Source organism: Myotis brandtii, unplaced genomic scaffold, assembly GCF_000412655.1.
Source record: "Myotis brandtii unplaced genomic scaffold, ASM41265v1 scaffold248, whole genome shotgun sequence".
NCBI lineage: Eukaryota > Metazoa > Chordata > Mammalia > Chiroptera > Vespertilionidae > Myotis > Myotis brandtii.
Window position 1 is genome coordinate 2467754 of NW_005359397.1, and position 25063 is coordinate 2492816.

Genomic DNA, 25063 nt, shown 5'->3' on the forward strand with positions numbered 1-25063 from the left:
AACCACTGAGCCAAGCCAACCGGACAGTCTGGTCTTTTATTAATGCAGTTTTACCTACAATGAAAGGCCTGTGGGTAAGAAAAATGGCACTATAAATTATATTTTATGGCTGTTTTTCAAAGGTGCCATTTCCACTTGACCATAGTGCAGGCAGGTGGGCAGGGCTCAGGGGTGTGTGTGTGTAGGTGGCCCTGGCTGAGCCAGCCCCACCTGGGAGGAGGTTGGACCTCTGCCCCGGTGAGGGGGTGTCTGGGAACTGGGCGAGCAGCCTCTCTCCTGCTCACATCGCTGCCTGAGTCAGCCCCACAGCAACGGCCGCGGCAGCGGCAGCAGCAGCGCAGAGGCACCTGTGAGCTGTGAGGTGCCAGCTCATGGCAGAGCCTGCCCTTCTCCCCACCGCCCAGATGGGGAGGCTGGCCCCCGTGTCCCTGGCCTCACCGTGTCCCAGGATCCCACGGGCTCACATCGCCAGGCGGCCGGGGCGCTGTGCCCAGCGTCAGACTGACCTGGGCTGCAGGTACAGGAATCACAGGAGGAGATGGGGGAGGTTTGGGCTACTGGTGTCTCAGGGCCAAGGCTGAGGAATGAGGGGACCAAATTGAAAACCTACCATGTGCCGGGGGTGTAGGTCATTTCAGTTCTTACATCACCCCTCTGAAGCAAGAATCCCTCTCCCTTCCTACAGATGAGGAAACATGCTCTGAGAGGTCTAGGAAATGGCCCAAGTGGTGTGGGGAGACGGTATATGGGACCCCAAGCCCAGACCCTTCCTGGGACACAACACTGGCCTGGGCTCCTGCTGCTGGCTCCTGCAGGGGACACTGATTTTCGGCTTCTTAGAGATGTGAGTGATGCTCAATATGTGCTGTTTCCCCTTTTTCTGAATGTAGAGAGCTTTAGGCACCCCAGGGGTTGTTTGGGGTTCAAGGTTCAGGATCTTAAGCTATGAGATCTCAGCTGGATGAGTGTGGCTGTGTGGTCACCTGGCTGACAGCTGTGTCACTCTTCCTGCTCAGGTACCTCTGACAGCCAGACCAGGATTTTTTAAGTCATTTCTCCCCATGTGTGCTTATAGCATATCACAAAATGAATATTATAGAAATTCCAACAGTGCAGACAGAAATGTGCCTATTCCCCAGCACTGACTGCTGTTAAAGTTTTGGCATATACCTGGGAGAGCCTTTTGACGTACGTGAACCTATCCCTGTAGAGTTCTACACAAATGAGACCATGCCCACCCTTAATTTCTTAGTTCCTTGTAATCCCCAAGGCCATTAATATTGAATTCACTATAAGAGTATCTGACCCATTGAATGTGCTCAGTACTTACTGGATGAATGAACAAATGAATTTTGTTGCATTCCCTTTGTTACTTTAAACAAAACAAGAAAAATAACACTCTGACTTCCAGAACAGTAGTTTTTCAAACTCCAGAGTTCTGTCAATCTTTTATTTGAATTCGATCTTTATTATGTTTTGAGTATTGAAAAACTGGTAATGGCATCACACATGTCATGTGTTATATCTCAGCTGTTCTTTGCCCATCAAAATTACATAGGTTGCATGATCCGTGAATGCTTTTGGTTGAACTTAAGAGTTTATAATAGTATTATTGTTCTCTATTTTGTTTATTGAAAAGAGATTCCACTGGCAAAAAAAAAAAAAAATTTTAAAAAATGTGAAAGCCACTTCCCTGAGACAGGCTGGTTCGTCTGCTCCAGGCCAGTCCTCAAAGTCACTAGGTCAGTTCTTCCTATACTCTGAGTTCATTCATCTCCCTGGTCACTCACTCACCTGAGAGTCATTTATTTACTCAACACCATAAGCTCCCAGACGTCAGACCACATCTGTTTTGTTCACTCGTGTATCTCCACGACCCAGTGCATTGTGGGTGTTCATGAAATGCTTGCTCAATGAATGAAATGCTCACTGCCTCTACGTGAAGTCCCGTGATGGGCACGGGACATGAGGATGAATAAGATGCTCCCAGCCCTCGGGCTGCCACAGGCTGGTCCAGGAGGAAGACCTAGGACTGGTCCACTGCAATATGATGCACTAAATGCTGATGAGAAAGGTCTGAGCAGGGATGACTAGAGTCAGTGTTGTCATCAAATAGAACTTCCCACAAAGTGAGTGGGACATAGGCTCTCTATGTGACTATGAATGAACAAATGAATTTTGTTGCATTCCCTTTGTTACTTTAAACAAAACAAGCAAAAATAACACTCTGACTTCCAGAACAGTAGTCTTATTTTTCAATTATAGTTCACATACAATAGAACTGATCAACGTTGCCCTTGGGAGGAGTCTTAATGACTCTGGAGGAATTCAGTCAACCTCACTCCTAAATAGAAATATATTTTCTATTTATTCATGATTGCTATTAAAATGCAAAAAATAGCAAGTGAAATCCACTTCCCCCTGCCACTTCCAACCCACAAGAATAGCAATTGTGAACAGTTCAGTATAAATCCTATAAGATTTTATGCTTCATAAATATGTATTTATATCTATATGTGGAAAACATATATGCTCCAATCCATGTGTAGAACACATATACTTGTAGCATTTTGTATTTGATCTTCTCCATGTGATACCTTTTCATGAAAATATAGAGATCTACATTGTTCTCTGTAAAGGCTGCGTGATTTTCCATTTTATGACTGAGCCCTGCTTTTGTTAACTAGCCTCCTGCGATGGACTTTTGGTTGTTTCCTTGTCTTTGGGAGTGGGCTGCTATCTGTATAAATTATACTGCATTGTCTTGGACACATATCTCTGAGCACTTATCCTTATGATAAATTCCCATTAAGAATCTTTGAGTCCAAAGGCATATGCTTTTACTTTGGAACATATCACCAAATGGTTTCCCAGGAAGGTTGTATCCAATCACAGACTCACCTACTGGGCGCCAGCTTTTGTTTATTTATATTCTTGACATTCTTGCCAGGACATTTTGGCTCATGTTAGTCTTTGCCAGTTGCATCTTGTTCTAACTCACCTTTCTTTTCTTCCTGGGGTGGTTGGCTGTCTTTCACATGCTGAGTGTCTGAGAGATCAGGGAGGCTGGGGGGCCCATAGGTAGTCTAGTGCAACCATCACATTCCCTTAACAATTGGTTAAGCGACTTGGCCGACTGCACACAGGGAGTTTGAAATAAGTCACTTTTACAAATTTAACATATTTTACTCATGTGTAGCCATCACAGTTAATGTCAACCAATCTCTGTAGATATCATGTACCTTTAAATCTCCAAACACCCCCCCCCATGTGACCTCAAGCCCAGAATGGATCACCCACACACAATTTAAATGTATCCGTGGTAGAGGACAGACTGCGTCTCAAAGCCCAGCCTCACCACTTAGCTGCTGTGGGATTCTGGGGAAGTTACCTGACCTCTCTGAGCCTCAGTTTCCTTTTCTGCAAGATGGTTGCAAATGACAGTTCCTACCTCCTGGAGGGAAAAATGAAACGCGTGCTTGCGAAGATAGCGCAGGGCAGGTATGGGGAGTGCGCACTGCGCGCCAGGCATTACCGCCCAAGGGGAAGATTTGGGAGCTGACACCCACAGCACAGTTTGTTTCCAGGGGGTCAGGGGAACTCAGGCCTCCTGAGGCCTCGGGATGGTAGAAAGGTCTGCATTTGAGCCCCAAGTCACTTTCACTTATGGCGCCTCTCTGAGCCTGTTCCTTTATTTGCAAAATAAGTCTTTTTTTTTTTTTACTTTACATTGTTTTTTATTTTTCCATTACAGTTGACATACAATATTACATTAGCTTCAGGTGTACAACCCAGTCATTCTAATCAGAGTCATGGTCAAGTCCTCCGGGATCTCCACTGCAGAACTGCCACCTGGGTGCTGCTCCGCCGGAAAAGCCCTTGCAGGCAAATTCTCTCAGGAGGAACCGGCCCCTCCCCTTCTCGCCTGCACGCCCGAAAGGGCAGGTCTCTTCTGACAGGGCTTCCTGTTTCCTCTCTGGCTGCCCTGCTGAGCCGAGGGAGAAGGCTCTAATTACACGGAGGGTTAGGCTGCCCCCTTCAGGCCCTGGGCTTCTCCACCCCTCCAGCTGTCCCCCCGCCCCCCCCTCCGTTCCCAGGTATTGCTGACACCACCCAGGTTGGCCGGCTGATGCCCACAGCATGTGAGAATTTCATTTCCTTGCTACTTGCCAACCCTGGGTGTTAGCAATCTGATGTTTGCCAATCTGATGGCTGAAAACATTTCACTGTTTTAATTTGCATTTCCACAATGACTTGTGGAGTTTAACATCTTTCCATATTGAGCATTTTTGTATTTTATCTTCAGTGACTGTTGATTCATATCTGCTGTTTCCCTTTCTATTGGATTTTGGGGGAGTATTTTTTTTCCTAATTGATTTCTAGGAGCTCTTTATATAGACTAGATAGTAACACTATTTGTTGTGAATATTTTCTCTCAGCTGATCACTGGTCTTATTAATCTGTCTATGATGAGTTTGTTATACAGACGTGTTAAATTTTGATGGAATCAAACCCCAGGCATTTTTCTGTGATAGCTTTTGGCTTTTATTTTGCTTGGGGGGATGATTCCCTCCACCCCTCATTTCTCCTGGGCTTCATTCCCATCAAACCCCAATGCAGGCTCCTATCCACCAGGGGAAATTCTTTTGTACTTACCACCATCATGACCTCTTCCCCTTCCTGTGAGCTTTGCAATCTCCCTTCCTCTCTGATGTTCCTTAAAAGCTGGGTTCCAACATCACCTCCTCCAGGGAGCCTGTTCTGCTCAACCCCATCCCACCCTGGTCACTGCTCTGTCTGTTGGGCTGTTGGCCTCATAATTGCTTGGGACACAGTGTTGCTTTTAAGTATCTGATAGGGCACTTACTATGGGGCAAATGCTTTGCATACATTGCATGCTCACAACCTTGTATATACAATTATCGTCATCAGCACTCCCATTCTGTAGGGTGGGGAGGGAAGGCTAAGATACTTTCCCAGGCTCACACATCGAGAAGACAGACGCAGACCTGCACAGTCTGACGCCAGGGCCTGGGCCCTTGGCCACTGTGCCAAATGTCTTGTATTGCTGCCCTAATTTAGGGTCTTAAACAATCCAAATGTATTCCCTCAGAGTTCTGCAGGCCCAAAGGCCAACATGGGCCTCCCCGGGCTAAAAGCAAGGTGTTAGCGGGATTGTGGTTCTTTCTGGAGAACCTGGGGAGAGCCCGCTGTGCCGCTTCCAGAGGCCCCCTTCCAGCCTCAAAGCCAGCAGTGGCGAGGTGAGCCCTTCTCACGCTGCCTTCTCTCTGGTCTCCACTCTTCTGCCTCCCTCTCCCCCATTTAAGGGCCCTTGTGATTTCACTGGGCCCACCAGCTAGTCCAGGATGACCTCCCCATCTCAAGGTCAGTTGATCAGCAACCATAATCCCTTCTGTAACCTTAACCCACCTCCCCTCATGTAACGTAACAGCCACAGATTCCAGGGATTAGGACCTGAGCATCTTTTTTTGGCGGGGACTCGGGGTCGGGGGGTTGGGGTGGGGCAGATTCTGCCTACCACAGCCGCTTTTCCATGCTGCTTCTCCAAACCGTCGTCACCTGCCTCTACCCGGCCTCATCCTGCCTCACCCCCTCAGAAGCTGCGGGTTAGATGGGTGACTCGGAATCACCCAGAAGGCTTGTTTAAACCCCGACTGCTGTGCCCACTCCCAGTTTCTCATTCAGTAGTTCTCGGGCAAGGACTGAGAATTTGCAGAATGGGTCCACAGATCCAGGTTTTCCAGTAACCGAATCAAGCATCCAGTATTGAATGGAAATTAGTTAAAATGAAATAAAGTAAAAAATTCAGCTCCTCAGTCATACTGACCACATTCCAAGTGCTCAGCAGCCACAGGGACTAGTGGCAGCTGTCCGGGCCAACACCGTATGTACATCTGACTAAGCGACTCAGCCAGAAGCCCGTTTCGAGGGACCACCACCACTCAGCTTCAGCCAGTTGTCACTTAGGGACAGGGGCCCAGGATTATCATCTCTTTTGATTTTATTGTGGTGGAGAGCATTGGAATTAGCGGGTTTTAAAATGTGAGACTTCCTCGTGTCCAAATGATGGCAAGCTATTTGAAATGTGTTGAACTTCAGTGGAGTGGCCTCTCTGCTACTCCACACAGAGATTGGCTGGTCCTGATCTTCCGGTCGGGTACATTTGTCATCTCAGAGGTCATGGGCAGAACCTTAATCTCCTTCAGTCATCTCAGAAATGCAGGCTGCCCCTCCCAGAAGTGCCAGGTGAGAATTTCGATGCAATCCATCCATTCCCTCCCCACTCCTGAGAACTCCTCTGCAGGTCTCTGAACCCAGCCATGTACCGACGCTCCCCACAGTGCCTCCCAGCCTGGCTGCCCAATGCGGTCGGCTGCCCAATGCTCCGAGCAATGCCGGTGCCCAGCTCCCATTTCCGATGCTTTTGCTGCCCTTGGTCTGGGGCATTGCCTGGGCCCTGGGAGTTTGAAAAGCAGCTGGGTGGTTCAGGTGCACACTCAGGGTTGAGACTCACTGGCCTGTGGGCCGGGTCTCCACACCTGGAATGCAGCTCCTCGGCTCAGCAGGGCTCATGCATCTCTGGCTCTCGCCCACCTGGCCCAGCTGCAGGGAGCACCCACCCCCGTGCCTTCCTCCGTCTCCTGGCCCAGCCCCAGGTCTGAGTCAGGAAGCTAACTTGTAACATCATATGTCAAAGTGTTGTTACTGTTGTGGTCCAGAACACAAATAGTCACACTCGAAAGTTCTGTGACCCAGAGACCAGCTCTAGTGGAATTATGTGGAAGAAATGCGGTGAGCGTCGCTGAACAATTCAAGAATGAGCACGCCCCCTGAGTGAGCCAGTCCGTCTGGTGGTGTCTTATGGAGATTTGAGGAACTCAGTTAAGATGATACTGAAAAGTGTAAACACAGAGTTTGCCTTTCATATCTCTTTTCTGCCCAGCCCCCACCCCAGCCCATGGGATTGCTTCATAGGTGGCAGGGTTGCTGTGTACTGATGCTCAGGTTGTGCGCGGCATAGGCTGTTACATCCAAAGGGGCACCATCCCCCATCAAAATTGAAACAAAAAAGTGGGTTGTTTGTGAAGCTCAGAACAGATTTTGTGGATGTGCTGAGGCCCATTCTCTGACTAAATGGGGGTCTCGTTGCCACACTGCAAAATGTGGGCTTGGAACAATGACGCCTCTAGAACTGTCGGGGTTTTATTTCCTTTCTGGTTTTTCCTGCGCCCCCACCTGATCTCCTCAAAAAGTTCACCCAAGGCGGCGGTCGCCCTCCTCTCACTGCTTGGCTGTGAAAGCGGTGACACAGTTGATCACTTTTGTTTGGGTTTACTCACTCTTTTTATTGCTGTGTCACAAAAGCATGCAGATGCTGGTAATTTCCAAGCGAATGACAAAGCCACTGAGGAAGCCGAGCTGTGCACCAGCAGGGGGCAACCACATTCGCAGGAGGCGTGCTGGAGGCGATCGCCCTCCTCTCACTGCTTGGCTGTGAAAGCGGTGACACAGTTGATCACTTTTGTTTTGGTTTACTCACTCTTTTTATTGCTGTGTCACAAAAGCATGCAGATGCTGGTAATTTCCAAGCGAATGACAAAGCCACTGAGGAAGCCGAGCTGTGCACCAGCAGGGGGCAACCACATTCGCAGGAGGCGTGCTGACAAGCAGTTTCCCCAAAAGCATAAATAGAGCGGAACAGCCAACTTCATAATGAACTGGGAATCGGTCTCCAGTTCAGCTTCTGCTGGTGGAGACGGCCAAGCTGTTGTTGCGGACAGGCTGTGTGCCCGGCCTCCTCCTCTGGGCTCTTGGCAGGCTTGAGATTTCTTTGCTTGACCACATCGGCGTATGTTTGGGGACGGAAGTGTTTATAATTTGGAGTCGAGCCCAGTATGTGGGCAGGACACTGGGGAAAAGGCACATGGGTGCATGGGTGAGGTACTGGTGGGACAGGCCACCTGCAAAATGAAACGGGGCCTTTGTTCAAAAATGATCACGCATTTCGACATGGCGATGGCAGAGCACTAACCACGCCGGAGGCCTCCTGGGCAGGACTGCGCAGCCCCACATCCATGTGGCTGGCCTCGATACTAACCCACCTCCGAAGTTGGGGGGACATCTATGGATGGGGTCTCCAGCTGTGGGAAAAACACAGCCTCAGGGACCCCAGGGCACAGAACCCCACAAGACAAAGGCCAGGTAGGCAGCAGGAGCAAAATTAACTCCCTGTCCTGGGCCACAGACACAAACAAAAACAACCAAATAGCTCCAATGGAACAATCCTTTTTGGAAGACGATTTGGCAAAAACCCTTTGGCTCAGCAATCCCGCTTCTGGCACTCGCTCTTCCACGGTCACCTCTGCACAGAGGGCCACGGCAGTAAACACAGGGATGCTTGTCGCAGGGTCACTTGTGATACAAATGAAAACACGCAAGCGCCTGTCACAGGGGGTGGGTGAGAACCCCGCCGCACACCGAGGAGGGTGCTTCGGCAACATGCCCTGGGTGGGGGACCCCCAGGGCCCAGTGTTAACACTTCTTTCTATTGCTGTGTGTGGCACCCACTCTGGCCGAAGCCTGGGTCCCCCTGTGTGACTGCCCACTCCTTGAGGAGACTGACTGTAAGCCAGGTCTGGAGCAAGCTGTCTGTACCCCAGAATCCCCACCAAAGGCCCGGGTGCTTCCGTCTGTGGAATAATTCCTGTGGCTGGAGGAATGCGCACAACGGTGCTTTTGGGTTTTTTTTTTTTTTTGGTTTTTCTTTTTTAAATATATTTCTTTATTGGTTTCAGAGAGGAAGGGAGAAGGAGAGAGAGATAGAAACATCAATGATGAGAGAGAGAATCATTGATCGGCTGCCTCCTGAACACCCCCACTGGGGACTGAGCCCGCAACCCAGGCATGTGCCCTTGGCCGGAATCGAACCCGGGACCCCTCAGTCCGCAGGCCGACGCTCTATCCACTGAGCCAAGCCGGCCAGGGCTGGTACTTTTGTTTTTAACTAACAGCTCTATTGATAAGAAAATGATGCACCATACAATTGACCCATTTCAAGTGTACAGTCCAACGGTTTTTTGTATATTCACAGAGTTGCGCAACCATCATCACAATCAATCTTAGAACATGTTCGTCACCCCCAAGAAATGCCGTCCCCAGGAGCAGGCACTCACACAATGGCTCTTAATCCAAACCGGCCTGGACCTGTTTCTGTGACGAGGCTGGGGTGGGGTCATGCCTGCTACACAGAGCGGGGTGAGTGGGAAGGAGGCTGGGAAGGCAGCCACTGTGGTCACCGCCCCTGTGCTCCACCCACCGGGCTCGGGCTCGTGGTGACATCCCTTTCCCACCCCTTGGCCAACAACGCTGACGACCTCCTGCATTTGCCTGGCTTTCAGAGATGCTTTCCCTCTCTCTCCAAGTCTCATTTTTTAAAAATATATTTTTATTGATTTCAGAGAGGAAGGGAGGGGGAGAGAGATATAGAAACATCAGTGATGAGAATCATCCATCGGCTGCCTCCTGCATGTCCCCTACTAGGGATCGAGCCAGCAACCCAGGCATGTGCCCTGACTGGGAATGGAACCATGACCTCCTGGTTCATGAGTCAGTGCTCAACCACTGAGCCACGCCCGCTGGGCCCTAGTCTCATTTTAAGACCGTCTCGAGTGCAGCAATCATGGGCCAGATCGGCCGTAGAAGGGATGTGTGGCTGGGACTGGGGAAGCCCAGCCTTAGTAGAGGGGACAAATTATGCAAAGACATGGAGGTCTGAGAGAGACTGGGGAACTTGCAAACTTGCAACTGGAAAATCAGTTCCTGCAGGGAAATGGCCAACGCTGAGGCCCACGCGTGTCCGCCAACCTCACACTTCCGGCAGCTCTTTCTTTACTTCCAGTTTCTGTGACGAGGCTGGGGTGGGTCAGGTTAGAGGCTGGCGTAGGTTCTTTGTGGATTTTCTCTTTCCCTCCCTTGGAATGAATTCTTAATCTGGAAGTGATATTGATATGTTTGTCCTTTTTGTTAGCACTTACCTAATATTTGGTCCATCTTTTTTTTTTACTTTTAATTTTTGCTCCTTTGCATTCTGTGAACTGGCACTTTGGTCTGCTCAGATCTGGCTGGAGAGCAGGGGATGAGGTGGTCACATGGTAGAGACAGGGAAACCAGGGCTGTGGGAGTCAGACTCACAGATAAGGGGGTGCGGGTGGGGAGAAGATACCTGCCATTTTGGGTAGAAATTCAGTGAGATGAGTCAGGCGCTGCACTGTCATTTCCTCTCATTTTCCTGGTGTTTAACTCCCTCTCATCAATGTTCACTCTACCCTCTGCGGGTCCAGGATTGCTTGCCTTGCCCAGGAAGGTGGGACAAAGCGGTGCTGCCTGGCCTTTCTCCACCCTCTGGGCATCATCTGTGTCCGTGTGATTCTCAGGGACGATGGGTAACGTGGTCAGTTTGCGAGCCTGGCCGTGTGTCTGTCCCCCCTGGGAAGTTTGCTCAGGAAGCTTGCCCAGCTCCCAGGAGCCGCAGATCGGTTTCTGGAGAACCTCCAAGCCCCGGACAGACCCCATCGTGAGCGGGCCTCTGCCTGACTTCTCTCCTCCCTCCCGCCTGCTGCAGCTCTGGCCCCTCGTCGGGCCCAGTGAGTCAGCTCCCGCAGAAGAACCCCCTGCGAGCATGCCCTGCGGAACGCTCCCACTCCCGGATGTCCTCAGCCGAGAGCTTGTCCCTGGATGGCTTTTGGATGGAGGTGGAGCGGATCCAACAGAGGGATGAGCTGAGAGAAGAGGATGGCAGCGGGGGCGAAGGCCGGCCCCCAGAGGGTGAGGAGTGCTGGCAGGGGCTGCTGGGTGGAGGGAGGCCCCTGTGGCAGGGGAGACATGTGCAAGCTCCAGGCACAGACCATACATGCAAGGGCTTTATCTCTCTCAGGCTGTTGCAGTAGCTTCTTCCCTGGTCTCCCTGCTCCCCCCTCACTCCCTTGTCACCCTAAATTAGATGACGTCCCTCCTTAGATTAGGTCACTCAGCACACGTGTATAATTGCCCCTTTCTTGCCAGGCACTGTTTTAGGCACCAGGGATACAACCGTGAACACAAAGCAGTCTCCCCGTGGAACTAACATTTGAGTGGAATCCTAAATCCTTTGCTCAACATCCCACAGGTGTCCCCACCTCTCTCAGCGTATCTGTTATCCATTACTGCATAATCAACCGCTGCAAACTGAGCGGTGTAAAGCAGCTATCATTATTCTGACAGTGTCACAGTTCTAGGGGCCGGCAGGGCTCAGCTGGGCGGTCCTCACTCTGGGGCTCCCGTGGAACTACAATCAGATGGTGGCCAGGGCTGGAGTCGTCTCAAAGGATTTCTCACTTCTGAGTCTGGTGGTGGCTGTGACGTCAGCTGGGCCTCATCTAGGACTGTAATGCCTACTGTTTGCTTCTGTGTGGGCCTGGGCTTCCTTACAGCTAAGCAACAGGGTCCCAAGAGCGGGAGGAGAGAGAGAGACAGAGAGACAGAGAGAGACAGTGAGAGAGAAGAGGCAGAAGCCAGCTCGCCATTCATGACCCGGCTTTGGAAGGCAGGCAGAGGCACTTCTGCTACACCCTGTTTTCCTGCGCCCAGCCCATATCCCAGGGGAGGGAATTAGACCCACCTCTTAATGGGGTGTGTGTCAAAGAGTTTGGGGACATGCAGAACCTACACATCACAGGTTACAAGGCTTTACAAAATCAGCCCCAGGCCCCTCTGCCTCGTGCCCTCCCACCATCTTCCTATGTCTCCACTTCTGCCTCCACTCAGGCCTCCTTGCTTCCTTGACCAGGAAAGCACACTCGAGCCTCTGAGCCTTCGTCCTCACTGTTCCCTCTGCCTGGCACGCCCTTCCCTCAGGGATCTGCCTGGTTTGTTCTCTCCAATCAGGATTGGGCTCAAATGTCACCTCCTTGGAAATCTTGACTTCCTTAAGTAAAGCAGCACCCCGCCCCTCACTCTCTAGCCCCTTGACCCACCTTATTTATCGTTAGAGCACATCCCCGCACCTGACATGACACAGTGCATTTATTTGTGCTTTGTCTGTGTCCCCCAGTAGAATGTAAGCTCCAAGAGGTCTGGGCCATTGCCCATCGCTGCTATACCCTCAGGCCTAGAACAGAGCCAAGCCCATTCTTGTACTCCTTCTCACGTGTTCGATGAGTGAGGGAATGAAAGGGCATGGGCACAGAAACCTGGATTTGGCCTATGAGTCAGCTGTGCTAGCCCATGGTGTACAGCATGTGTGGTCATGGGGGAGACTCAGATCTCCTGGGATACCTTCAGGAAACACTGGTGTTTGGAAGAGATCCCGTGGTGAGAGGAGAGAAGCAGGTCCTGGCATCACAGTGGGATTGGTGCCTTCACCAGCTGGCACAGGTCAGGGGAGGACCCACAACATTGTGGCCACCCTGGCAGCGTTTGTTTGGTTCCCAAGTGCATGGGGGATGCGATGGGGAAACGTCTGTGCATGCCACAGCTCAGGCTGCCTGCCGTGAAAGCAGTTCGGATATTTTGAACCACCAGCACTTGGTTAACTAATTGGTCAAACTGGGCACCCCAGCAAGCAGCTCGCACATGGGTACAGCTTCCTCCCCAAGTTCTCGTCCGTTTTCCCCATAATAAGACGGAACTCACCAGTGTTTCCCAAGTGTGATCTGAAGACTCCATTGTATTAGAATCATCTGGGCAGGAAGGCGGGAAGGCGGGAGTTCAAGTGCAGGTTCCCAGGTCCTGAGCCTGAACTCCTAGGGCAGAATCTCTGGAGGTGGGACCCAGGGACCTGCAGTCTCAACACCACCCCACAGTTTGGAAGAATGGTTTTGCTGTAAGACCATGACCGTTTCCTTACAAAGCACAGTTGAGGGGATTATTCCAACACAGATAAGGTCTTGAATAGAGTGAGACTTTCCAAGGGACAGCAGCTGCTTGCCCGTGCTCTCCACGCTGGGCCCATGTGACCCTGTGTGATCTCTGTCAGATTTGGGAGGGGGAGTGAGTCGTTGGCTACATTCCAGATGCAGAACATGCAGGCGCCCCTCCTCAGCCTGCTGTTTCCAAGAGAATATGATTGTATAGGTTTAAATCCAGATACTGGTTAATGCCATCCATGCCCCCCAAGTTCTCTGATATTTTGTTAGGTCTTCTCCACATTGAAGAGTGTGGTTGGTGTTAGTGAGTCTCGTGGTCAGATGTGTGGGTGTTTCTTGCACTCAGGTTGAGTGTGTGTTTCTGCATGTGACTCGGTTAGTGCGTGTGGCGGAGAGTGTAGTTGTGTGTGTTTATCTGGATGGTCTCCCTCTATTGGCAGAAGGAGAAACTGAATCCCAGTGGCTGCAGGACACAGGCCTGTCGGACCTCCTTGGTGGCCTGGGCTTGGACAGTCATCACCGGGGGCTCCTGTCCACCCTCACACAGACCCAGGTGGCCGCTGTGCGCCGCCGGCTGGACATCTACGCCCGCTCGGCACGAAGACGCCCCAAGGCACCTGTTAGAGATGTCAGGGACATCTTTGGGGGCTTCAAGGCAGGGGTAAGTCAGCAGCACAAGGGTGACTGCAGGCCCTGTCTGCTGGGCCCATTCACATCCTCAGTGAAGCTGGTCCTGCTGCAAGGCTGTGTTGGCGGGTGCCTGCAGGCCACTGTGTCCCCAGGTTGCAGGCAGGGCTGCCCGCTGTGTGTGCATTTCCTGTTGCCACCATGTGTGCTTGCCTGGGCCTGAAAGCTTAGGTTCTCTCTATATATAACTATTGTCAGGACAATTATAATATGTTTTTATCAGTTGTATATACTGCCGACACTTGTAACCTGAGAGGTTACGGGCATTTTATTCTTTCTTTTGTACTTGCTGAAGTGGCATGACACGTGCTTAATGCAATAGGCATTGAAGGCAGAGAGGCCCGGGCCAGCGCCCCCTCCCCCCCCCCCCCCCCCCCAGAAGTGGCATGACATGTGCTTAATGCAATAGGCATTGAAGGCAGAGAGGCCTGGGCCAGCGCTCCCCCCCCCTCCACACACACACACAGCAGCCTGGGGTCTGGGGCAAGATCTCTGCGCTTCAGCTGCTCCATCCGTGAAGACGGGGTCACTAATGGCTTCTATTTCCCAGGGTTGGGAAATAGAATTAATTGGAAATTGTCTGTAATTTGTTTAGGAAATGCCTTCAGAGAATGGGGATTCAGGTATGAAATGGACCCTGCTCAGTTCCGGGAGCCCTAAGTCTCCTCCAGGTAAGTGGCCTTCATTTTCCTGGGCCCTGGGAGTCCTCCAGGCTGCACAGGGCTGCTCTGTGAGGTAAGGAAGGTGCACACCTCTGAGTGTTTTTCTCCTCTTGCTGGTTCCGTGCCTTCCCTGCTCCAGGGCAGTAGGAAGAAACCCCAAGGGACAAGGTTGGCTCTTGAGTGGGTTTTCCCAGCAGACCCATGGACCTTAGCCTGGAAAATTACTTCCTGGGGCAATGGGCCTTAGCTAGAAACTACTTCCGGGGGCAATGGGCCTTAGCCAGTAAACCACTTCCTGGGGCAATGGGCCTTAGCCAGGAAACTACTTCCTGGGGCAATGGGCCTTAGCAGGAAACTACTTCCTGGGGCAATGGGCCTTAGCAGGAAACTACTTCCTGGGGCAATGGGCCAGCAGGAAATTACTTCCTGGGGCAATGGATCTGATCCCTAACGGTATTGATTTGGTCCTGGGGTTTTGATCCTGGGAAATCACTTCTTGGGGCAAAGGGCTTGAGTCCTCAGCTTAAGAACTTGCTTCTGGGGTCACGATCTCAGCCCCCTGGTCTTAGGCAGTCGCTACTGAGAAGGGCCAAAGCCTGAGAAATTGCTCCCTGGGGCTCTGGGCAGGAGGCAGGGAGGCGGCAGGTGCTGACTGCCTCTCTGTCCTGTTTTCCCGCAGCAGCAGCAGCAGCAGCAGAGCCTGAGGGGCCGCAGGCACAGGCTGGGATGGAGCACGCCTTCCACATGGACACCGCCTACTCGGAACAGGCCGCACTGCTCCTGCAGAGGGGCAGGCAGCGCCCGGGAGGCACCTGTGCCTGGAGCAAGGGGTCCCTGCCGGTGAGGATGCTGCCCATGGGGCTGGGGCCAGGCCCCCGCTGACCATTCCTCTCTACTCCTTAGGGAAAGTGCAGTAACCTCTACTGCAGTGTGAAGGTGCTTTCATTCATGCAAATAGGATTTTTCTATTTACTTTGAAATAATTTTAGAGTCACAAGGAGAGTTCCCATGTGCTACTCACCTGGTTTCTCCCAGTGATAGTCTCTTATGTAATCATGGTATGTCGAAGTTTTTAAAGACTGACTTTCTATTTCTAAAGCATCATAGATAATTAATGTTCAACATTATCATATCTTCTATCCTTGATGATTTGATTTTCCCATTAAACTATGAATGATAATAATAATGCCGAAGATACCACATATAGACCTTTTACCATAGACCGGGCATATACCAAATACTATACATACATGATTTAATTTCATCTGTTATGTTAACGGCAATTGTGTAAATACTTAAAAAATAGTGATAGTTATAATAATTGAGGACTTACTTTGTCAGGCACTGTGTTTTATCACTTTATCAAATTTAATCTCCCCCCAAAACCCTGTGAAGTGGATACTGTTATTAGCCCCACTTTACAGGTAAGAAAATGGACACACAGAAAGGTAAAATTATTTACCCAAACTCACAGGTGAAGTCAGGATTTGAACCCAGGAAGTTTGGCTCTATGCACCGTAGAGCAAGCACGGGCTGTCTGATAGCCATAACATTACGACCTACAACCACAGCACGCTTCCTTTCCCTTAGCACTCGAATGGGCACTGGGGCATAATCTGGTCAAGTCCTCCAGGCAAATACCAAACACATTTGCCCCTCCCTCTTGCGGTTTTCGACTTTTCACCTATGGCAGTAGGGGGATGGGGGTGGGGAGGGGCGCAGCGGAATATGCCTGTAGATCCCCATTCTTGCCTTTAGATGGCGCGGTCGAGCATCATTTATTTTTTCAATCAATACTGAGGAAGAGGAGCATTGGGTTGGGGTATGGCAGAGCAAGGATAGGGATAGGTGGGGCGAGGAAGAGCAACAAAAGATCAGAATAGAAGCAAAATAAGAGGCCCATGGGGTGATCCCTCTCCTCCAGCCCCCAGGTTGGAATACAGGCAGTAAAGAGAGCTTCCCATTACTGTTATGTGCTTGGCACCCTTTATACCCCTTAGCCCATTTTACCCTCAAAAACTATGAGGTAAGCACTGTTGTATGATTACAAATGGGGAATTAGAGGTTCACAATGTGAGGTGGAGGTCAGGTGGAGGTGGGACTTGAACCTGGGATGAAGCAGGGGCTCTCATCCACTCTGTTCTTTCTCCCTCTAACCGCCTGGGGGTGGGATGGGATGGGGGCAAGGCCTCAACACACTTACAGGACATCTGGCTTGCTTGTCTCTGCTTCCCTCCCTAGAAGTTTAGGATCCCCAAAGGCAGACTTGGCTTGACGAGGATTGGAGACCTGTCCTCGCAGGACCTGAAGAAGATCGCCGCCCTGGCCCTCATCGAGCTGACTGCGCTCTGCGACGTCCTGGGCTTGGACCTGAAGAGGAGCAAGGCGGGGAAGCAGAAGGCAGCAGGTCAGCAGTCCAGCACTTCAAAGCCCTGTGACTAACGTCCTGGCTTTCTCATTGAGCGAGTTGCGTGGGGAATCTTGCACCAGAATATGCTTAGCTGCTTTATTTCCTTCAGTTCTATGTACTTGTTCTGCATCTGAAAACAGTTCCTGCTCACTGTAGGAAATTTGAGTAAAATCCAAAAAGGAAAAATATAATTCAGATGTAAGCACTATTCGCTTTTAGAGTATCATCTTCCTCTCCCACCCCATGTATATAAACCCCTTTTCACTTTATAGTATAGAACTATGGACATTTCTGAGTTTTCGTCTCATTCAGCTATTGCCACAATAGTGCTATATAACAGGCAACCTCAAAACTCATGACTTAAATCAACAATTGTTTACTCTTCTCAGATGTTGGTGGGTGTCCCCAGATTGGGCTCATTGCTGCACATTCAACTTTGAATGCATCTTAGATTGTTTTAGAATATAGTGGTGACGTTCTGGGTATATATTACCCTTCAATAGTGTATGAGACTGTTCATCTTACTGCATCATTGTCAACATGACGCATTGCAATTTTTTGTTTGTTTCTTGATAAAGACAAGAGGATGATGGATGGGTAGACCAGGAGAAGGGGTTTGGTAGAGAAAGGGCTAGGCAAGTGAATGAGAAGGAAGAACATTGCTGAGTTGACTTGGAAAGATGAGTTTCTCTGAGAAGCCTGCAAGGCAGGATGGTTGAGAAGACCTGGGAAGTACATTTCATTGGAACTTGGTCCATCCCTGCTGAGCAAAATCCTCTCCCCAGACCACTGTTACACTTGGCACCCAGTGCTCCCCGGGGCAGCAGCACCTTTTCTTTCAACGCCTCTTTATCCAGCTGAGACGTTCTGCTCTGTGATGCATCGAATGTTCTCATTATTGCTGAGGCCTCGTGTTCTGCTTGAGAGCAGGTTGAGCTCAGCCACCCTCCAGAGCTCAGGCCTCACACAGGGAAAGGAGTCTGATTCTAGTCGCCCAGGAGATGTTGCAGGCTGGAGCCCAGCTGTCATTCCAGGAAGTGAAACACCCCTTCTATTCTTTGGACTTCCCGCAGAAACTCGCCTTTTTGGGGTGCCCCTTGAAGCCCTGCTGGAAGCTGACCGCAAAGCCCTCCCCAGCACCCAGGTGCCGCTGGTACTTCAAGCTGTAAGTTGTCCCCAGATTGAGCTCAGTTAGCCAGCCAGAGGCTGGCCCTGGGCACCCTGATGGCTGGCCTGGGAGATACGATGTGGACTTCAGAATCAGGAGACCTGGGTTCCGATTCTGGCTCTGACACATGCTAGTTGAGACTTGGGCGGATTTTTGAGCCTCTCTGAGCCTGCCTTTCAGTGTTTGTGAAGTGGGGTTAGAATAACAGTATTCTCTTATTAGAGATTGAATGAGAAAAATGCATATTTAGGAAAAAAAAGCTCACAGAACAATGGCTCATGGGAGTGGCCAAGAAAGCCATTCTTTGCCTCTCTCTGCCTTGTTTTTTTGGGACACAAACACACCAGTTTGAATCCCACTTTTCAGTGGTTGCTGGTTTAAGTGGTGGTTTCTTTTTCTCACAGCTGCTGTCCTGTTTGGAAAAGAGGGGGCTGGACATGGAAGGCATTCTCAGAGTGCCTGGATCGCAGGCCAGGGTCAAGGTAATGGCTTGGCTTCCCCCACCTCACTGAAGTAGCATCTCCCAGCATCCGCACGTGTGCGTTAATCCTGAAGAGAATCCAGTTCACGGCCTGTTGGTCTCTGTTTGGGTCTGGAATTCAAGAGGGTTTGAAAGGCTAGAGGTGGCACAATATAGCATAGGCTTGAGACTGTCGACATTTGTTGAGTGACTTACACACATTAGGCCATTTAATCCTCACAAAACTCCTATGAGAAGAGTGCTATTATTGTCCCCATTTTGCAGTTGAGGAAACTGAGGCCCAGAGAAGTGGTGGAGCAACTTTTCCTGGAGCCTTGAGCCAACTTCTCATTAGTGCCCCTCTTTTCTCCAGGGGCTGGAACAAAGGCTGGAGAGAGATTTCTACACTGGCCTGTTTAGCTGGGACGAGGTTCACCACAATGATGCGTCCGATTTGCTCAAAAGGTTTATCCGGGAGCTGCCGGCACCTCTGCTCACTGCTGAGTACCTGCCGGCCTTCGCCGTGGTGCCCAGTGAGTGTCCCGGCCCTTTGCATTTGGGAGAAGAGCTTTTGATGGCCTGGGAGGGAAGGTGGTGGGAAGATGGGACTACCTGATCCCTGCCTGATGGGAGAGGAAGGGCATGTGTGTGTGTGAGTATGTGTGTGCATGTGTGTACATGTGCATGTGTATTGTGTGTGTGTGCATGTATGTGTGTGTTGTCTGTGAATGTGCATGAGTGTGCGTGTGCAGTGTGACGAGGCGAACCAATTGCATTTCTGACCCTGGGATATACCTCTCAGGCTGCATGTCTGGGTGTCTGTATGTGCATGTGTATGTGTGTGTGTGCATGCACATGTGTGTGTTATTTTTTATTCACACGGTATAGCGAGCCTCAAGACCAGCACTGGTTGGGGCTCTGTCTGAGCTAACACTAGCCCAGGAAACAGTTCAAGGCCTTATAAAGAAGGGTTTCCTGCCCTGGCCGGTGTGGCTCAGTTGGTTGAGTGTTGATCCATAAACCAAGAGGTCACTGGTTCGATTCCCAGTCAGGGTACATGCCCAGGTTGTGGGCTTGATCCCCAGTAGGGAGTTGTGGGAGGTAGCCAATCGATGTTTCTCTCTCATTATTGTTCTTATCTCTATCTCTCTCCCTCTCCCTTTCTTTCTCTCTCAAATCAATGTTTAAAAAAAACATTTTTTTAAAAGAAGGGTTTTTTGGAATCTCTCCTCCCCCAAGAAGGGGGCTTCAGACTAAGGGAGAGTCTCTGGCCTCACTGAGAGACTGAGACCAAGTCTGCCCTCTTCCCTCAGACATCCCTGACCTGAGGCAGCGCCTGCAGGCCCTCCACCTGCTCATCCTGATTCTCCCGGAACCCAACAGGAACGCCCTGAAGGTGAAAGCTACCTCCAGCTGCCTCCACTCTGTCACCTCAGCCCACAGCCACAGTAATGGCTCCAAGTGTGCCCGTTCATTCATTCATTCAACAACTCTGCCAGGAGCTGGGGTGCAGTGATGACCAACAGTGACGGCCTCGTCTTTCCTGAGACCTTTTCCCTAAAGAAAGGAGATGAGCCCTGAGAGGACATGGTGCTCACTGGAGTGTGCACTGCCCAACATCATTGTTGGTCCCAGGGAGAAGGCTCTCTGCCCAGATAAGATGGGTGGACACTGAGTCAGTGAAGTAAGGTTAAGATCATCCCTTCCTACAGGACTTCTCAGAGCATTGATATGCCAAGGCTTTGCGAATGTCTGGGTGGGACTAGAGTGTGTAGCAGTTCCTGAGTCAGGTGTCCAGGGACCTCTTTTGTTATGGAAAGCATTGCATTGCATGATGTTCTGTGGAACACTAGTTTGGGAAATACTCACTTGGGGAACTCCCACTGTGTATTATGGGAACGGGTATTCAGGACTGGGGGCTGGGGCTGGGGTGCAGCCCGGGCTTAGGTCCCAGCACCTTCCTGGCTGTCCTTGGGTCAAATCCAAGACATACCGCTAGGGTGTGGCTGTGAGGAGACCCCAGGTCTACTGGAACCCTTGCCTGATGTGGACACAGGAGGCCCTAAAGGAGTATTTATAACCAGATAGACCTGGGCTCAAGTGACCATCACGCCTTGTGCCTCAGCTTTGTTGAAGAGACAGCCTCTTTAATTTGTTTCCTTTTTAGTAAATGTAGGCTAATAATACCATCTGTGTGATTGTTTGTGGAACACAAGAGCTAATACAGAAGGAATCACAGAGTAGATGATGTGGTACTTAGCAAGTGTTTAATACATTTCCTCCCTCCCCCGATCCTCCTTCTTCCCTCCCTCCTCCCTTCCTTCCTTCCATCCCCCCTCATCCACCAACCACCCATCCATCCATCCATCCATCCATCCATCCACCCATCCATCCATCCATCCATCCATCAATCCATCCATCCATCCAACCATCTTTCCATCCTTCTATCCTCCCTCCTTCTGTTCATCCTTAATGTCTATGTGGCCTTGGGCACATTCTCCAAGCCACAGTTTTCCTTCTCTGTGTAATGGGTACAAATGGTAGAACCTACTTTAGAGAGTTGTGGGAATTAAATGAGATGATCAATGCATGTAAGGTGCTAGCTAAGGGACCAGGAACACAAAGAACACTTACTAAATGGCAGCTGTTACCGCCATCTCCCTTCCTTCCCATTGTCTCTGCTTCCCTGTTCTTTCCCTTGCCTTTTGGGCAGATTCAGACACCCCAGATCCAGGTGAAGGAACTGTGTTGGGCTTGCCAGGAAAATACCCACTCCCCAGAGTGGTGGCTCTTTTCTGCCTGGAAGTTGAAGTTTGACCCGGATGTCTCATTAGCCTCTGAGGGAGCAGGGAAGGGGGAAAGTTTTGGCCATGTTTTGTCAGAAACAGACAGAGGTCACAGAGTGTGCTGATGGCAAAGTTGAAACTAAAACCCTTATTCCAGCCCCTGGCTCCTTGCAAGGCCCCCAAGTAGCACAGCAGGATGTTCTGGGGAAGGTAGGGCACACGAGGGGTGTGCTAAGATTTGAAGAAAGTTCTGTGCCCTTCCACAGGCACTCCTGGAATTCCTCAGGAAGGTGGTGGCCCAGGAGCAGAGCAACAAGATGACACTGTGGAATGTTTCCACGGTAATGGCCCCTAATCTCTTCCTTCACCGAGGGCAGCCCCCCAAACTCCTCAAGGGCAGGGAAAAGCAGCTGGCAGAGGGGGCCGCCGAGGTGGTACAGATGATGGTGCACTACCAGGACCTGCTCTGGATGGTGAGTGCTGTGGGCCAACTGTGAGGGAAGGGGACACACTGTCCATCTGGGTAGTAGGCACAGGCCCTTTTTCTCCTCTGAGTACAGCTGCCCTGTTGTCCCTGCCATCCATGATTGTGGGTACTGTCCTTTCAGATCCTAGTTGTGTCTCTTCTGGGACCTTTGTTGGCTCCTATGTATGATCTATGTCTTCTTTTTCCCCTGCCTTACTGTCCAAAAGGTGTCCACACTCCCACACCTCCCAGCCAATCTATGGCCATCTGGTCTACCCCAGGTTAAGGGTGTTCCCTGAGCTCCCACAAATGATTCCTTCACCTCAAAGCTTTAATGATGTTGAAAAAGCCACCCTCACCCCTGTTCCACCACAGGCTTATGGACACAGGGCCTGACTAAGACAGAGGCCTGAGCCAGATAACCAAGACACCCGCTTTCCCTATGAGCCTTGCCTTGTGTAACAATCCAAAGCAAGGACAAGGGGCAGGGGTAGGGAAAGAGGTCCCTCTGTGGTGTGGACATGCAAGGCCTGCTGACAGTTGGGGGATGGAACAGAAACACTAAGAACCCTGCAGCACCTGAGACTCCCATGGGTGCAAGATAGCACTGCCCAGCACTGCTGCTCAGGCCACTTCCCTTAGAAATGTGTAGCCTCTTCCTTCCATCTCTCCATTCATCCTTCCATTTAGTCACCCACCCAGCCATCCACCCATTCACTCACTCACTAATCCATCCATCCATCCATCCACCCACTCACTCACCCACCCACCAACCCATGCATCCATCCATCTACCATTTAGCCATGCATCCATGCATCCATGCATGCATCCATCCATCTATCCATCCATCCATCCATCCATCCATCCATCCATCCATCCATCCACCCACTCACTCACCCACCAACCAATCCATGCATTCATCCATCCACCTACCCACCAATCGATCTATCCATGATCCACTTACCGTTCTTCCCTCCCTCCCTCCCTTCCTCCCTTCCTTTCTTCCTTCCTTCTTCCTATTCTTCCCTCCACCCATAAAGTTATTAAGATAATTTTCAATTCCAGAAACCAGAAAGTGAAGCTCTCTGACTCTTCTCAGTTTCTCCCTCATCGCACCCAGGTGCCCCTTTGTGTTCTAAACGCACCAAATGCCAGCTGGTTCTCCTCACTCAGCCTGCACTTCACACCTCTGAGTTTTTACTTATGGAAACTGGTAACCTCTGCTTATTCTTTTTCTTTTCTTTGTTTTTTCTTTTTATTGAACTTATTGGGGTGATACTTGTTAACAATATTATACTTCAGGTGTACAATTCCAAAACACAATCTGTACACTGTATTGTATGTTCACCACCCCAAATCAAGTCTCCTTTCATCATCATTTATCCCCCCATACACTTCTACAATTCCCCCTACCCCCCATAGCAATTAACACACTGTTGTCCATGTCCATGAGTTTTTTTCTCTTCTGTTCAACCCCTGCAACACCCCCAGTGCTCTACACACCCCAGCAACAGCTGTCAGCCTGCTCTCTATGAATCTGCCTCTATTTTGCTTGTTAATTCATTTCGTTCATTAGATTCTACATATGAGTGAAATCATATGGCATTTGTTTTTCTCTGACTGGCTTATTTCACTTAGCACAATACTCACCAGGTCCATCCATGCTGTTGCAAAGGGTAAGATTTCCTTCTTTTTATGGCTGAGTAGTATTCCATTGTGTAAATGTACCACAGCTTTTTTATTCACTCATCTACTGATGGACACTTGGGCTGCTACCAGATCTTGCAATGAACATAGGGGTGTTTATATGCTTTCGAATTAGTGTTTTCTGGTTTCTTCAGATAAATTCCCTAAGTGGAATCACTGGGTCAAATGGCAGTTCCATTTTTAATTTTTTGAGGAACTTACATACTGTTTTTCACAGTAATTGCACCAAACTACATTCCTACCAACAGTGCACTAGGGTTCCCTTTTCTCCACATCCTCGACAGCACTTGTTTACTGATTTATTGATGGTAGCCATTCTGACAGGCATGTGGTGATGTCTCATTACTAGAGGCCCAGTGCATGAAATTTATGTAATGGTAGGTCCCTAGGCCTGGCTGGCGATCAGGGCCAATCAGGGCCTTCTGGCTGCCGGCTAGGGCCATCCTTCATTCTGTGCCGCCCCCTGGTGGTCAGTGCACATCATAGCGAGCAATTGAACTCCTGTCAAAGTCCCAAGGGGACATTTTGCATATTAGCCTTTTATATATATAGACTAGAGGCCCAGTGCATGAATTCATGCACCAGTGGGGTCCCTCGGCCTGGCCTGCGGGATCAGGCTGAAACCAGCTCTCCAATATCCCCTCAAGGGGTCCTGGATTGCAAGAGGGCATAGGCCAGGCTGAGGGACCCCACTGGTGCACAATTGGGTCTGGGGAAGGACTCAGAAGGTTGGCCAGCCTGGGAGGGACTGCGGGAGGACTCCAGAGCATGTCCGGCCCATCTTGCTCAGTCCCATTCAGCCAGACCCCAGCAGCAAGCTAACCTACTGGTCAGAGCATCTGCCCCTTGGTGGTCAGTGCATGTCATAGCGAGCAGTTGAGTGGCCTTAGCATATCATTAGCATGTTATGCTTTGATTGGTTGAATGGACAATCGAACGACCGGGCACTTAGCATATTAGGCTTTTATTATATAGGATGGTTTTAATTTGCATCTCTCTAGTGATTAGTGATATTGAGCATTTTTTCATATGTCTATTGGCCATCTGTATGACCTTTGGAGAAGTGTTTACTCAGGTCCTTTGCCCATTTTTTAATTGGGTTGCTTGTTTTTTTGGTGTTGACCCTCTGCTTATTCTTCAAGACCTAGTTCAGTGATGGCGAACCTATGACAGGTGTGTCAGAGGTGACACGTGAACTCATTTTTTTTGGTTGATTTTTCTTTGTTAAATGGCATTTAAATATATAAAATAAATATCAAAAATATAAGTCTTTGTTTTACTATGGTTGCAAATATCAAAAAATTTCTATATGTGACACGGCACCAGAGTTAAGTTAGGGTTTTTCAAAATGCTGACACGCCGAGCTCAAAAGGTTCGCCATCACTGCAATAGATAATTTCTATATATGACACGGCACCAGAGTTAAGTTAGGGTTTTTCAAAATGCTGACAAGCCGAGCTCAAAAGGTTTGCCATCACCGACCTAGTTCAAGAGTCAACCCTATGGAAAACCCCTGCCACTCCCCCATATAGGCCTGTACCTACAGCCCATAGTTCCTGCCTTCTCTGTGCCCCTTCAGCTCTCTGAGGTCATGTGGCTACTAAAACACATCTATCTACACTAATAAAAGAGAAACATGGTAATTAACGTACGACCGCTACCCTTCCCATTGGCTAATCAGCATATCCTTATGCAAATTAACTGTCAGCCAAGATGGTGGCCGGCAGCCATGCACTGAAGCGAACAGGGAGGCTTGCTTGCTCCAGTGACTGCGGACTCCAACGTTCCCCGCCT

The 25063-nt window shown here is 50.1% G+C and overlaps 1 protein-coding gene and 1 long non-coding RNA gene across 4 annotated transcripts in view; one reads left to right on the top strand and one right to left on the bottom strand.

The window, feature by feature from the left end:
- The first annotated feature begins 302 nt into the window (after nucleotides 1–302).
- The window catches only part of ARHGAP40 (Rho GTPase activating protein 40), a 31496-nt gene continuing 6735 nt past the window's right edge, over nucleotides 303–25063 (top strand). For all 3 annotated transcript variants that reach the window (XR_001362349.1, XM_014540607.1, XM_014540608.1), the window contains exons 1-11: nucleotides 303–517; nucleotides 10643–10845; nucleotides 13364–13584; nucleotides 14206–14281; nucleotides 14964–15112; nucleotides 16514–16679; nucleotides 17756–17847; nucleotides 18255–18332; nucleotides 18684–18843; nucleotides 19624–19706; nucleotides 21363–21569. Coding sequence is in view for 2 of the 3 variants with exons in the window: in XM_014540607.1 (XP_014396093.1) it covers nucleotides 372–517; nucleotides 10643–10845; nucleotides 13364–13584; nucleotides 14206–14281; nucleotides 14964–15112; nucleotides 16514–16679; nucleotides 17756–17847; nucleotides 18255–18332; nucleotides 18684–18843; nucleotides 19624–19706; nucleotides 21363–21569 (1581 nt within the window). In the remaining variant the exon portion in view is untranslated. The remainder of the gene's footprint in view (nucleotides 518–10642; nucleotides 10846–13363; nucleotides 13585–14205; nucleotides 14282–14963; nucleotides 15113–16513; nucleotides 16680–17755; nucleotides 17848–18254; nucleotides 18333–18683; nucleotides 18844–19623; nucleotides 19707–21362; nucleotides 21570–25063) is intronic.
- The window catches only part of LOC102244629, a 71953-nt gene continuing 56548 nt past the window's right edge, over nucleotides 9659–25063 (bottom strand). Inside the window, exons 3-4 of the long non-coding RNA XR_001362350.1 lie at nucleotides 16476–16642; nucleotides 9659–10011 (exon numbers count right to left, since the gene is read on the bottom strand). This is a non-coding gene — a long non-coding RNA (uncharacterized LOC102244629). The remainder of the gene's footprint in view (nucleotides 10012–16475; nucleotides 16643–25063) is intronic.